At 40.5% G+C, this 14,670-nt stretch overlaps 1 protein-coding gene across 3 annotated transcripts in view; it reads left to right on the top strand.

Moving 5' to 3' along the window:
• Positions 1-11,618, top strand: part of ppp1r42 (protein phosphatase 1, regulatory subunit 42) — a 109,440-nt gene extending 97,822 nt beyond the window's left edge. The window contains exons 8-9 of one of the 3 annotated variants that reach the window (XM_043689251.2): positions 190-238; positions 11,176-11,618. In XM_043689251.2, the coding sequence (XP_043545186.2) occupies positions 190-238; positions 11,176-11,250 (124 nt within the window). In that variant the 3' untranslated portion in view covers positions 11,251-11,618. The remainder of the gene's footprint in view (positions 1-189; positions 239-11,175) is intronic. The other 2 variants (XM_043689250.2, XM_043689248.2) reach the window with 2 other exon arrangements.
• The last annotated feature ends 3,052 nt before the right edge of the window (positions 11,619-14,670 follow it).

Here is a 14,670-nt window from a genome sequence, read left to right as displayed (position 1 = left end):
TCTCTGGGAAAAAAAGCCTAGCATTGTTAAAGGAGCCACATCATCACAATACACAAACACTGATTTGAGACTTGTGTTTTGATTTAAGGTTTTAAAACAACATGGAGATTTTTGTGTTTAATTAAGAATGAGATTCCAGTAAAACCTGTCGAACCAAGAGTGCTCATATTTGTGTTTTTTTACTTATAGGACACAACCAGTCAGATTTTTGTTGATGCCTTCTCACATGGTGACTAAGGTAAAGTATGCAGCTATTGGATGAGACTGATTTTTGTTTGTACTGCCTTTTGTCATAAGGAAATTAAATATGTGATATAGATGCAGTGGCTGAGCCACATTTAATTGAAAATAACCAAGTTCTCCATGTGTTTTATTTGCAAAATCATGATCGCCATCAAGAGAGAATAAATCAGTTGTTGAACTTGTTTCAAAAGCCCACAGTTGTAAGCTTCATAATGCTGTGGTTGTACAGGGGTCTTTGATTTACGAACATCTGACTTGTGAACGCTTGCATTTTTGAACTACACAGGATTACAATTTTAAAGATCTGATGTATGAACATTTCTTGTACTCGCAAATGCCTGCTTTATATGGTCCTGCATTCTGTTCTGACTTGTGTATAAATTGACTTGCAAACAGAATCAGCATCCCAGCTGATGATGCAAGCATCCCCTAACTGCTGGAACTGTCCCTAAATAACTGACTGCTGCCCACTCCCCAGATATGATCGGACAAATCCCCTGATCATGAGTGACCAAGCTGATAACTGTATCCAAATCCCTGGACTATGTATGGACTGTGTCTGTGACTGGTAGTACCAGGAACCCCAGACCAATAGCAATCCCCCTCTTGACTGGATTGAGGACCAGCTCCACTTGCTTTCTGGCTTTTTGGTTGAATGCACATGCAGTGTGTTTGCAACACAGACAGCTAGTATGTGTTGTAGGTATTAGATTGGCATTTTGGTGTGTGCATAAAGCAGCACTGATTGTTTTTAGGTTATGATTGAAGCTGTAATGTGCTAATTGGCATGGGAAGGCAAGGAATTGATACTGCAAGCATGCAAGTAGTAGCAAAGTTAGCATGTCCTAACAGAGCAACAAGCAGCCCCAAATGAGGGCTGGTCCAGTTTATGAGCAGGGTACACAAGGTGTCACTGTTGCAGTCTTTTAATGCTAGATTCTGGGGTACCCTTTAATGCAAGTCTGTGCTTCCTTAAATGGACTGGGGAGGTGCGACGATGGTAATGAAGGGTTGGCAGATGTCAGTTGCCATTGTCTGCGGATGAGGGGTGAGTGCTGCCGATGCCCATGTATGGTGTCCTGGATGCTGTTTGGTGATGAGCATCATGCAGGTGTTTCCAGCAGCGGTAGGCTGAAGTCACCAGCATGCCTGCTCTGACTTCCATGTTTGTTCAACAAATTTGATGGTAAGATAGGCAGTCAAATAATAATGAGGTGAGTTGCAGATGCTTAATCAGCTATAATCCTTTTTAATTTGCAACTCGCCATTACCTGGCAAAAAATTCCTGTTTCCACACGGTAGGGATTCTATGAAATTGCTTATAATAGAGTCTTAAATCGTATAATTGGTTGTCTAAGCTAATGGCAGTGGGAGTGCATTGATAAGCCAACCCAAACTGGCACTTTCTGTTTTCCTGAATCTATTGCATCCAACACCATCACAATCCAATGTCTCTTCTTCTATTGATTACTAGAAGCTTGGTTTTTGTCTATGCTAAGCTGTACAAGTTGTTATATGTGCATTTGGACAAAATCTGCTCCTCACCATGAGGGGTAGAACCTCTGCTTCTACCACCATCTTCTTTCAGTGCATGGATTTACAGGGCTGTTTGGTTTAGTGTGGTGAAGGAAAGTCACCGAAAGGTCTAACTAGAAGAGGCTTTGTACTGAACAAGAAGTAGTTTTTTGGATATTAGCAACTAGTTGCATTGCTATGATAGATGTTGTTACAAAGTCCATAAGGAGCACCTAGATGTTATGTCTTACTCCTCATATGTTCTGCTCATAAAGCCATCATCAGAGTATGCTAACTACAGCATATTATTTGTGCTAAGAGTTGATCAGTGTTCAGGACCAGCATGTTATTCCAAGATTGAAAGAAAAGATGGCAAGATTCAGGAATCCTAGATAACAAGAGCTGTTGAAAGCTTAGTCAAAAGAGAAAGGAAGCATATGTAAGGTTTAGAACACTGAAATCAGACCAGGCCCTTGAGGGATATAAAATGAGCCATGAAAAGAATGAGGCTCGAGAATTGTTATTGGTGTAGGAAGGAGAGGTTCAAATATTTTGATCATTAGGATCTCTTCCAGGGCAGGAGGACCCTGTTCAAGGAGGATGGTTTGCACTTAAACTGAGGCATCAATATCCTTGCAGGGAGGTTTGCTAATGCTATGAGGGTTTAAATCAGTGTGGCAAGGGGTTGGGAACTAGAACAGTAGGTTAGGATGTGGAGTAATTGAGGAAAAGTAGAGATTAAGCAAAGTAAGTCTGATTGGGGACAAAGTGAGACTGGTGGTCTGAAATGTATTTATTTCAATTCAAGGAGTATAACAGACTTAGAGCTTGGATTAGAACATAGAATTACAACTAACAGGAACTTGATTGAGGGAAGGATAGGACTGGCAGCTCAAAGCTCCAGGGTTTAGATGTTTCAGGTGAGATAGAAAGGGGTGTTAAGCGAGTGGGGGAGTTGCATTAGTCATTAACAAAATTGCATTTAGGGAGGACATTATGGAGGGCTCATCTAGCAAGGTCATATGGGTAGAACTCAGGAAAAAGAAAGGTGCAATCATTATGATGAGGTTATTCTGCAGGGCCTCCCAATAGCCAGTGGGAGATAGAGGAACAGATATGTAAACAAATCATGGAAAGATGTAAAAACAACAGTGTTGATGTAGTGGGTGATTTTAACTTCCTCAATACTGACTGGGACTCCCTTTGAGGCAGAATTTGCTAGGTGCATCCAGGAGGGTTTCTTGAAACAATATGTAGACAATAGTCCAACTAGGAAGGGGCTGTACTAGACCTTGTATTGGGGAATGCACCTGGCCAGATGATCAAAGTTTCAATGGGGGTGCAGTTTGGGACCAGCGATCACAATTCCATAAGTATTAAGACAGTATTGGATGAGGATAAGACTGGTCCTCAGGTGAAAGTTCTAAATTAGGGGGAGGCTAATTACATCAGAAATTGGAGAAATTAGATCTACGGTACTGTTTGAGGGTAAATCCGCATCTGACATGTGGAAGTTTTTAAAAAGCCAGTTGATCAGTGTTCAGAACCAACATGTTATTCTACGATTGAAAGAAAAAGATGGCAAGGTTCAGGAATGATAGATAACAAGTGATTTTGAAGGTTTAGTCAAAAGAAAAAGGAAGCATATGTAAATTTTAGGAAGCTAAAATCAGACTAGGCCCTTGAGGAATATAAAGGAAGGAGGAAAGAAACTAAACAAGGAATTAGGAGAGCTAAAAGGAGCCATGTAAGGCCTTGCCAAGTAGGATTAAGGAGAATCTTGAGACATTTTGTGTATATATGAGGAGAAAGGTAGTTAGGGAAAGGTAAGTCCACTCAAGGACAAAGGATGAAATTTATGCTTCAAGTCAGAGGAACTGGGTAAGGTCCTTAATGAGTACTTCGCAACAATATTCAAAGAGAAGGACGTGAATGATGTTAAGGTTATGCAGTGGTATGTTGATATTTAGGGCATATCAGTATTAAGAAAGAAGTATTGGGTATCTTGAAAAAAGTTAAGGTAGTTATGTCCCCAGTGCCTGATGGGATCCAACCCAAGATACTGAGGGAGGCAAGGGAGGAGATTGCTGAGGCATTGACAGAGATCTTTAAATCCTCTTTACTACAGAGGTCCCAGAAGACTGGAGGATAGCCAGTGTTATTCTTTTATTTACAAAGAGCAACAGGGATAACTAGGAAATTGTAGGCATGTGAGCCTCACATCAGTGGTAGGGAAATGATTGGAGAAGATTCTTGTGGATAGGATTTGCTCACATTTGGAAAAGAATGGACTTATTAAAGATAGTCAGCATGGCTTTGTGCAGGGGGAGGTCTTGATTCAAAACTTCGATTGAGTATGACACCAAACTTGGAGGTGTGGTGGACAACGAAGAAGGTTACCTCAGATTACAACAGGATCTTGACCCAGTGGGCCAATGGGCTGAGGAGTGACAGATGGAGTTTAATTCAGATAAATGCGAGGTGCTGCATTCTGAGAAAGCAAATCTTAGCAGCACTTATACACTTAATGGTAAGGGAGTGTTGCTGAACAAAGAGACCTTGGAGTGCAGGTTCATAGCTCCTTGAAAGTGGAGTCACAGGTAGTTAGGATAATGAAGAAGGCGTTTGGTATGTTCTCCTTTATTGGTCAGAGTATTGAGTACAGGAGTTGGGAGGTCATGTTGCGACTGTACAGGACATTGGTTGGAATATTGCGTGCAATTCTGGTCTCCTTCCTATCGGAAAGATGTTGTGAAACTTGAAAGGATTCAGAAAAGATTTACAAGAATGTTGCCAGGGTTGGAGGATTTGAGCTATAGAGACAGGCTGAACAGGCTGGGGCTGTTTTCCCTGGAGCGTCGAAGGCTGAGGGGTGACCTTATAGAGGTTTACAAAATTATGAGGGGCATGGAGAGGGTAAATAGTCAAAGTCTTTTCCCTGGAGTCAGGGAGTCCAGAACTAGAGGGCATAGGTTTAGAGTGAGAGGGGAAAGATATAAAAGAGACCTACGGGGCAACTTTTCACACAGAGGGTGGTACGTGTATGGAATGAGCTGCCAGAGGAAGTGTGGAGGCTGGTACAATTGCAACATTTAAGAGGCATTTGGATGGGTATATGAATAGGAAGGGTTTGGAGGGATATGGGATGGGTGCTGGCACGTGGGACTAGATTGGATTGTGATATCTGGCCGGCATGGACGGGTTGGACCGAAGGGTCTGTTTCCATGCTGTACATCTCTATGACTCTATGACTCTAAGTGACAAAGATGATTGATAGAGACAGCACAATGAATGTTTTGAACTTATTGAAAGAATTTGGCAAGTTCCTTTGTGGTAGGCTCTTCTAGAAAAATAAGTCACATGGTGAGTTGGCTAATTGGACACAAAATTGGCTTGGTCATAAAGATAGAGGGTAGCTGTGGAGGGCTGTTTTTCTGACTGGTGGTCTGTGACCAGTGATATTCCGCAAGAATCAGTGCTGGGATCTCTGTTGTTTGTAATTATATGCATGATGTGGTTGAAAATGTAGATGGTCTGATTCGTAAGTTTGTAGATGATAATAAAATCGCTGCAGTTGTAGTCAGTGAGAAAGGTGGTCAAATAATACAGCAGGATATACAGTAGATCAGTTGAAAAGTTGGACAGAGAAATAGCAGATGGAGTTTAATCTTGATGAGTGTGAGTTGTTGCATTTTGGGAGGTCAAATCCAGGAGAAAAATATACAGTAAATAGCAGATCCCTTAGGAGAACTGATATACGGAGAGATCTTGTGGTGCAAGTGGAACCACAGGAGATGGTTGAGATACTAAACAAATATTTCCCTTCAGTACTTACTGTTGAGAAGGACATGGAAGCCAGGGAACTTGGGGAAATAAGTAATGATATCTTCAAAAATGTCCATGTTACAGAGGAGGAGGTCTTAAAACACATAAAGGTAGATAAATCCCTGCGACCTGATCGGGTGCTTCCCAGTGCTTTTTGGGAGATTAGGGAAGAGATTGCTGGCCCCCTTGAGATATTTGTGTTCCCAATAGCCACAGATGAAGTGCCAGAAGACTGGAGGTTGGCTAATATGGTGCCATTATTTAAGAAAGGCTGTAAGGAAAAGCCAAGAAATTGTAGACCAGTGAGCTTTACATCAGTGGTCAGTAAGTTGTTAGAGGGGATTCTGAGGGATAGGATTTATATGCATTTGGAAAGGAAAGTTCGGATTAGGGATAGTCAACATGGCTTTGTGCATGGGAAATCGTGTCTCACAAACTTGATTGAGTTTTTTGAAGAAGTGACAAAGAAGATTGATGAAGGAAGAGCATAGATGTTAACTATATGAACTTTAGTAAAGCATTTGGCACGGTTCTGCATGATGAAATGTTTAGTAAAGTTAGATCACATGGAATCGAGGGGCAGTTAGCCAATTGGATACAAAATTGGCTTGAAGGTAGGAGACAGGGTGCTGGTAGAGGTATGTTTTTCAGACTGGAGGCCTGTGACCTTTGGTGTGCCACCAGGATCAGTGCTGGGTCCACTGCTTTTTATTATTGATATAAATGATTTGGATGTGAATACAGGAGGTATGGTTAGTAAGTTCGCAGATTACACCAAATTGGTGGTGGAGTGAACATTGAAGAAGATTATCTGAGAGTACAACGGGACTTTAATCAGATGGACCAATGTGCCGAGGTGTAACAGATGGAATTTAATTTAGATAAATGTGAGGTGTTGCATTTTGATACGATAAACCAGGGCAGGAATTATACGGCCAGTGGTAGGGCTCTGGGGAATGATGCCAAACAAAGAGATCTTGAGGTGCAGGTGCATAGTTCCTAGAAGGTGGAATCACAAGTAGACAGGGTGATGAAGAAAGCATTTTGCCTTAGTTGGCCATAACATTGAGTACAGGATTTGGGATGTCATGTTATGGTTGTACAGGTCATTGATGAGGCCAGTTTTGGATTATTGTGTACAATTCTGGTCACACTTCTATCAGAAGGATATTGTTAAACTTGAGAAGGTGCAGAAAGATTTACAAGAATGTTGCCGGAACTAGAAAGTTTGACCTGTAGGGAGAGGCTGAATACGCTGGGGCTATTTTCCCTGCAGTGTCAGAGGCTGAGGGGCGATCTTATAGAATCATGAGGGACACAGATAAATATACAAGCTCTTTTTCCTAGGGTGGGGGAGTCTAAAACTGGAGGATAAAGGTTTAAGGTGAGGGAGAAGAGATTTAAAAAGGACCTGAGAGGTAACTGTTTCACATAGAGGGTGATGCGTGCATAGGATGAGCTGCCAAAGGAAGTGGTGGAGGTGGCTCGAATTACACCATTTAAAAGACATCTGGGTGGGTAAATGAATAGGAAGTTTTAGAGGGATATGGGCGAAATGCTGGCACGGTGACGTGGGTGGCACAGTGGCACAGTGGTTAGCATTGCTTCCTCACAGTGCCAGAGACCCGGGTTCAGTTCCCACCTCGGGTGACTCTCTGTGTGGAGTTTGCACATTCTCCCCGTGTCTGCCCGGGTTTCCTCCGGGTGCTCCGGTTTCATCCCACAAATCCAAAAATGTGCAGGTTAGGTGAATTGGCCATGCTAAATTGTCCATAGTGATAGGTGAAGGGGTAAACGTAAGGGAATAGGTCTGGGTGGGTTCCGCTTCGGCGGGTCGGTGGACTTGTTGGGCCAAAGGGCCTATTTCCACACTGTAAGTAATTAATCTAAAATGGGACTGTATTTATGTAGGATATCTGGTCAGCATGGACAAATTGAACCGAAGGGTCAGTTTCTGTGCTGTATTTGTTTATGACTCTATGACCAGAATTGTATGCAGTACTCCAAATGTGGCCTGACCATGTTCTTGTACAGTTGTAACATGATGTCCCACTTCCTGTACTCAATGCTTTGATCAATGAAGGCAAACGTGCCACATGCCTTCTTCACCACCTGTGTGGAGGGAATCAAAAAAATGGAACAGTCTTTTTGATCTCATTCTCACAACCTGGCTATAGCAGTGCAGTCCATGAGAATATTAGTAGGAATAACCAATGCACAGTGCCTTGTAGACAAAATTCCAACTTCACATTGAGGATACTGTCCATTGTGTTGTGTGGCACTGAGTTTGGGATTATCTCAAGTTTGGAGTGTTGAATATGGGAGATCAATCAGCATAATAGAATAATTATGTAGACATATGAGGGTTTCAGCAACAGATGAGCTCTCAAAGGTAAAGACACCATAGTTATACCAGACCGAGGGTGTGCTGTCTCATTAGAGTGACAACCAGTGGTCGTTTGACCCAAAGGTCACCACAGCAAAGGAAAAGGTTGAGAAAGAGAATTCTTCATGATAACCTCAGCCAGTGTGGGAATTGAACCCACGCTGTTGGCATCACTCTGCACTGAAAATCAGCTGTCCAGCTAACTGACCCCTGATAAATGAATTAATAAGAGTAAAGTCAAATGTTACCTTGTAGAAGTAGGTGGTCTCGGTGCCTATATGAATGTGTGGTCAAAATTTTGTCCTGGGTTTAGATAGGGTAGGCCAGTTGCTGGCAGGTGGGACTAGATTAGGTTGGGATATCTGGTCAGCATGGACAACTTAGACCCAAGGGTCTGTTTCCATGCTGTACATCTCTATGACTTTATGACTGTGCTAACTGCTAATCAAACAGATCGAGCAATACAAAATTGGACATTCATGAGTCATTGTGAACCATTCACAGCACCAGAATTCTATTAAACCACAACTTGTCATACTTTCTACAACATCTTTGGACTGTGGGAGGAAACCAGAGCACCCGGAGGAAACCCATAACCTTCCCAAACAACCTCCTCTCCAGCCTTAGAGGTGCTGCATTCTTCAACTTCTATGTATACCTGTGCCTTTCTGACCCTGAATGGAGATCCTTTAGTTAGAAATCCTTCCTTTGACAGATCTGATGCATGAACTGCCCACTCTCTCAATTGGTCAGCGAACTCAGAAATGGGATACCAATGCTATGCCTCGATTTAAAGATGATTAAGCCAGAGAGTGGTGAATCTATGGAATTCATTGCCACAAAAGGCTGTGGAGGCCAAGTCATTGAGCATATTTAAGACTGAGCTAGATAGATACTTGAGTATCAAGGGAATTAAGGGTTATGGGGAAAAAGCGGGAGAATGGAGTTGAGAAACTTATCAGCCATGATCATACATTTCCCTACAGTGTGGAAACAGGCCCTTCAGACCAACAAGTACATACCGACTCTCCAAAGAGTAACCAATCCAGACCCATTCCCCGACTAATCTACATTTACCCCAGACTAATGCACCTAACCTACACATCCCTGAATACTATGGGCAATTTAGCATGGCCAGTTCATCTAATCTTTGGACTGTGGGAGGAAACCAGAGCACCCGGAGGAAACCCACACTGACACAGGGAGTATGTGCAAACTCCACACAGAGATTATCTGAGGCTGGAATTAAACCTGTGTCACTAGCGCTGTGAGGCAACAATGCTAACCACTGAGCCACCATGCTGCCATGATTGAATGGCGAAACAGGTTCGATGGGCTGAATGGATTGATTTCTGCTTCAGTGCCTTATGGTCTTATGGGTCTCCCATTTTCCATTTTTATTAACTTAAATTCATCCAATATCCTGCTCGTCATATGCTGACTTGCACCAAGACCCTATTACCCACCCCTAAACCCACTCACCTACATTTGTGCTCACCTATGCCTTAGTTTTAATCTTCTCATATTTATTTACAAATTACAGGGCCCTACCCCTGCAAACGCTGAGCCTCCCTACATCCTACAGTTCCTGGTCCTTTTCCAATCCTGGCCTCACATGCAGCCACCAGTTTCTTTGCTCCACCAGTGCTCTCTGTTGTCAAGGCCTTAAGCTCTGAATTTCTCTGCTTAAGCTTCTCCATACCTCTTCCCCATGTGTTCTTCTTAAGGTGCATCCATAATCAACTTTCTAGTATGTATCCAAATTTCATTGGTATCATTTTTTCCGAATTATGATCCAGTGGCTTGAGATCTAATGCCTGAGACATTTCGCTACATTATAGGTACGATACAATGCAAATAATTGTCACTTATGGTCTATAATGGTATGTTTACTAATGAACAATGGAATTTTATGGTATTTTTGTTACTATAACTTTAGTGTCAATTCTTTTTAACTCAGTATCCATACTTCATTTCAGTGATTGAGAGTAGAGCTCTATGTATGTGACAGCCCTGGTGGCAGCTTGCTGGTGTAAGAACGATGCTGCTCACTGTGAACGGATATTGTAATTACTGGTCTGACTCTATAATTACACCCTTCATGTATTCTTGTGCTCAACAAGTCAAATTTAGGTTTAATGTTGGACTTGTATTTTCTTTACAAACTTGACTCGACAGATCTTTATTTATTGACCCTAATTTTTTTATTGAACCCAAAATAAGGTCAGAAGTGGGAATGTTCACTGATGATTGCATATTGTTCAATTCTATTTGTGACTCCGACAATGCTGAAACAGTCCATGTTTATATGCAGGGAAAGCTGACAACATCTAAACATGAGCCACCAAATGACAAGTAACATTTGTGCTACACAAGTGGTAGGCAGTGACGTCTCCAGCAAGAAAGAAACTGAACATTTCCTTTTGACATTCAATGGCATTCATTACCATTACTGATTTCCCCCACTATCCACACTGTACAGTTACTCTTGACCGAAGTCTAAATCGTAACAACCATCTAAATACTGTGGCTACAAGAGCAGGTCAGAGGCCAGGCATTCAGTCGCAAGTAACTTACCTCCTGACTCTTTGAGACCTCTCTACCATCTACAAAACGCATCTTCAATGTATGATGGTATATTTTCCATCAAAACTCAAGAAACTCAACAATATCCAGGATAAAGCAACCCACTTGACCAGCACTCTATCCACCACCTTTCAACATCCTCTTGCTGCTGCAGTAATGCATCTAGCAACAGTACCCATTAGAAACAAACATGACACTTTGTCACCACTTGCCAACCTATGACTTATACCACCTAGACAGAAAAGGGCAGTTGATGTATCTGTATTCCCCTGCAAGCCACATATCACCCTGACCGGAACTGTATCAGCCATCCATCACTGTTGTTGGTTCATATTTGTAAAAGCGCTTGTGAATGTATCTCCATCAGATGGACTGCAGGATTTAAAAAAGGTGGCTTTTCACTACCTTCTCAAGGGAAGTAGGGATGGGTAGCAAACCTTGCTGGGCTTACATTCCTTGACAGCAAATTACTTTTTAGTTTAACATGTCTAAAATTGTGGAAGAGGCTGGGATCAACTATCACTAAATTTCAGTACAAAAACAGTCGTATTAAAAATATTTGTACCTTTGGTTAATTGTTCATTATGTTGAACATTGATAATTGTTTTTTTTTGACACAGAATCAAGGTTTAAGGAAAGCTTCCTCCTTTGTGTCAGAGCAGAATATTGCTGAACCTCAGGTTCAACATCACTGACACTGCCAACTGTGAGATCAAAGATCCAAACAATGTAATCACTGTTCACTGATGTTGGAAATGCATTAGTCACGTTTTGTTTTACTTTGAAAGGATACAAATGTGATTATTTACTCAAATTTATTCCATTAAATTTGCTGTTGAAGTACTTTGTCATTTTTTAAAAATAATATTTAGGGTGAGTAAATTCATAAAAATATATACTAAACAATTCAGTACCAAAAATGCCACAAGTTGTGAATTCATTTTTGGGTAGTGATCAAAAAGATCACCATGTTGCTGCTTCACTTTCCTGTGTTTGGTAATATTAAAATTCTGTCACAATAGAATTAGAGTCATAGAGATATACAGCACGGAAACAGATCCTTCAGTCCAACTCGCCCATGCCAACCAGATATCCTAACCTAATCTGATCCCATTTGACAGCACTTGGTCCATATCCCTCTAAACCCTTCCTATTCATATACCCATGCCTTTTAAATGTTGCAATTGTACCAGCCTCCACCACTTCCTCTGGCAGTTCATTCCATACATGTACCACCCTCTTCATGAAAAAATGACCCATTAGGTCCCTTTTATATCTTTCCCCTCTCACCCTAAACCCATGTCCTCTTCTGGACTCCCCCACCCCGGGAAAAGACTTTGTCTATTTACCCTATCCATACCCCTCATGATTTTATAATGAGGTCACCCCTCAGTCTTCTATGCTCCAAGGAAAACAGTCCCAGCCTATTCAGCCTCTCCCTATAGCTCAAATCTTTCAACCCTGGCAACATCCTTGTGAATCTTTTCTAAACCCTTTCAAGTTTTACAACATCCTTCCGATAGGACGGAGACCAGAATTGCATGCAATATTCCAAAAGTGGCCTAACCAACATCCTGTACAGCCAGAACATGACCTCCCAATTCCTATACTCAATGCTCTGACCAGTAAAGGAAAGTATACAAAAATGTCTTCTTCACTATCCTATCTACCTGTGACTCTACTTTCAATAAGCTATGAACCTGCACTCCAAGGTCTCTTTGTTCAGCAACACTCCCTAGGACCTTACCATTAAGTCCTGCTAAAATTTGCTTTCCCAAAATGCAGCATCTCAAATTTATCTAAATTGAACTCCATCTGTCACTCTTCAACCCATTGGCCCATTGGGTCAAGATTCCGTTGTAATCGGAGGGAACTTTCTTCTCTGTCCACGTGATGGTACTGGCCCGAGGACAGAGCAAAATAATTGATAGGATATTTTGCCGCACTCTCCACCCTTGTGCAGAGTTCAGATTAGTTTGTCGAAAAGTCGAGCTGCCTGCTGTAAAATTATTACTTTCAGATTCACCTGATTATTGAATCTTTGCTCCAGTTTGTGTGTTAAGTCTATGTCAGTCTGTATGTGTGACCACTGAATATCAGAGTATCGGAAACATCATAAACTCTAAATGAAAAGTACAAAAACAGAAACTTATACTGGAACATTGTTCATCTCATCCTTTCCTCGCCGCTATTTTTGTCACGTGAGCAATCTTTTATCTCTATTTAAACTAAATGGTCAACTTTATAACAAATATTTAACACTGACTGCGCTTAAGGAAGATGAAATGTTACAATAATCGGGACTATTTTGACGCCGTGCACAATACAGAACAGATACACTTGTCTTCAGTCAGTGTTTAAAAGTCCATGCACGAATTAAATTTTGAAGTTTTTGTCGGTGTTAAGTCGACAGTAATTTAAGAGATGGGGTTATTGGGGACATTTTATAAGGACATTTTATCGTTCAAATTTAAATAACGTCGATGGTGTACTCAATATAACATTTTATGATAAACGCCCGCGTTCCTAATCCCTACTGTAAATAAATACAAAAGGGAGACAAGGTAATGTTTCCCATATCAATGATGAAACGTACAACTGTAAAACAAAGCTATTTCTCAGTAATATGTAAACTTATCCAGTAAATTAATCGTGTTCTCGAATTTAAAGAACATATAAAATGTTTTCATCATTTTAATAAAAAACAATACACTTTTTTTTTTAATGGACGATGTATCATGAGAAACATTGCATGACCTTACGCGAGCTAAACAGATTCCTGTGATTTTTGTTGTTCACGAGTTGAATTATATTCGAATTAGGGCGGGTATTGCTCTATCTCACAGTTCTTCCGTATTTCTGTTTATATCACTAGTTAAATTTTGATATTAAAGCAGTTAATTAGTCTAAATAATACTAATACTGTTCAATATTAGCACGAGTTTCTTATCATTAAATATGAAACATCACGTATATTCTAGAAGAGCTGCTCTTACTTGTGGTATGGAATATGTTTAACCGTAACCCTAGGTAACTTTTATCTCCTAAAATATTTGTTATCTTTTCCCTGAAAAGGAAAATTTGAAAATAGTAATATGATAATTTCAGTTGCTTTACAAATTAATTCCATTAACCAGTCTCCAATATAATCAGTAATGTATTGCTGCTTTAATTGATTATTTTATATTCGTGTTATTTTATCTATATGTTATGCAATTTATTTACAGTCATTACCTTGGAATAATTTGAGTGTCTTTGCGATCCTCCTTCTGCCACCGGTACTCTCTAGATTCGAGAAAAGTGCAGGATCTAAAATGTTCTCGATCCTCGGGAACTGTTAGAGTCTCTTTAGACTGACTGTTTATAATTTGCATATTGAACTGTTACCCCGGATAATCTGGGTCACTAAATAAAAATGTGTCCATTTTGAAGGTATTTCCATTTTTTAACATCCAGTTTCAACCATTCTAAAGATGGCGCATCTGGCGCATGCTGATTATTATTTACTAAACATCTGAGTATTATCTTGGTGTTTTTCATTTTTTCATACTAAGGCAAGTTCTATTTTCTTTGTCTAATCTTCCAAAATCAGTACACTGCCATTTTATTGTGATAATCCGAACTGAAAAGAGCTTTGCCTTAAAACTAAAATATTGGCTATACGTTTTAAAGATTCAGTTGTCATAACGATGCAAGCTAAATGTGAATTTAGGGGAAAGAAACCTGCACTGTTTTGTTGGGATTATGTGCTAGCTCACATTGACGTAGATTAGTTTAGAGAAAGGTTTCTGCATGTACAGATATATAGTTAAAGAATAACAATTACACAGAGAACGATTGTATCAAATCAACAAATAAAACTGATCCTTGAACTGAGTCACCAGCTCGAATTAAATATAATGTTTATAATACATCACAAATGTTGTTAAAATCCCATTCCCAAACACACAAATATCGTGGTTAAATTTCCAATACATGCAATCATTGAGAGCGCAGTCCCGTCTGCCTTACAATTATGATGTGGAGAAGCCGGTATTGGACCAAGTTAAAAATAACACACCAGGTTACAGTCCAACAGGTTTATTTGGAAGCACTAGCTTTCTGAGCTCTGAGAG

This window comes from Chiloscyllium plagiosum, unplaced genomic scaffold (genome assembly GCF_037043375.1).
Source record: "Chiloscyllium plagiosum isolate Xiang-an unplaced genomic scaffold, Cpla_swu_hap1 HiC_scaffold_4, whole genome shotgun sequence".
Taxonomy (NCBI): domain Eukaryota; kingdom Metazoa; phylum Chordata; class Chondrichthyes; order Orectolobiformes; family Hemiscylliidae; genus Chiloscyllium; species Chiloscyllium plagiosum.
This window is presented reverse-complemented; position numbering and strand designations above follow the sequence as displayed.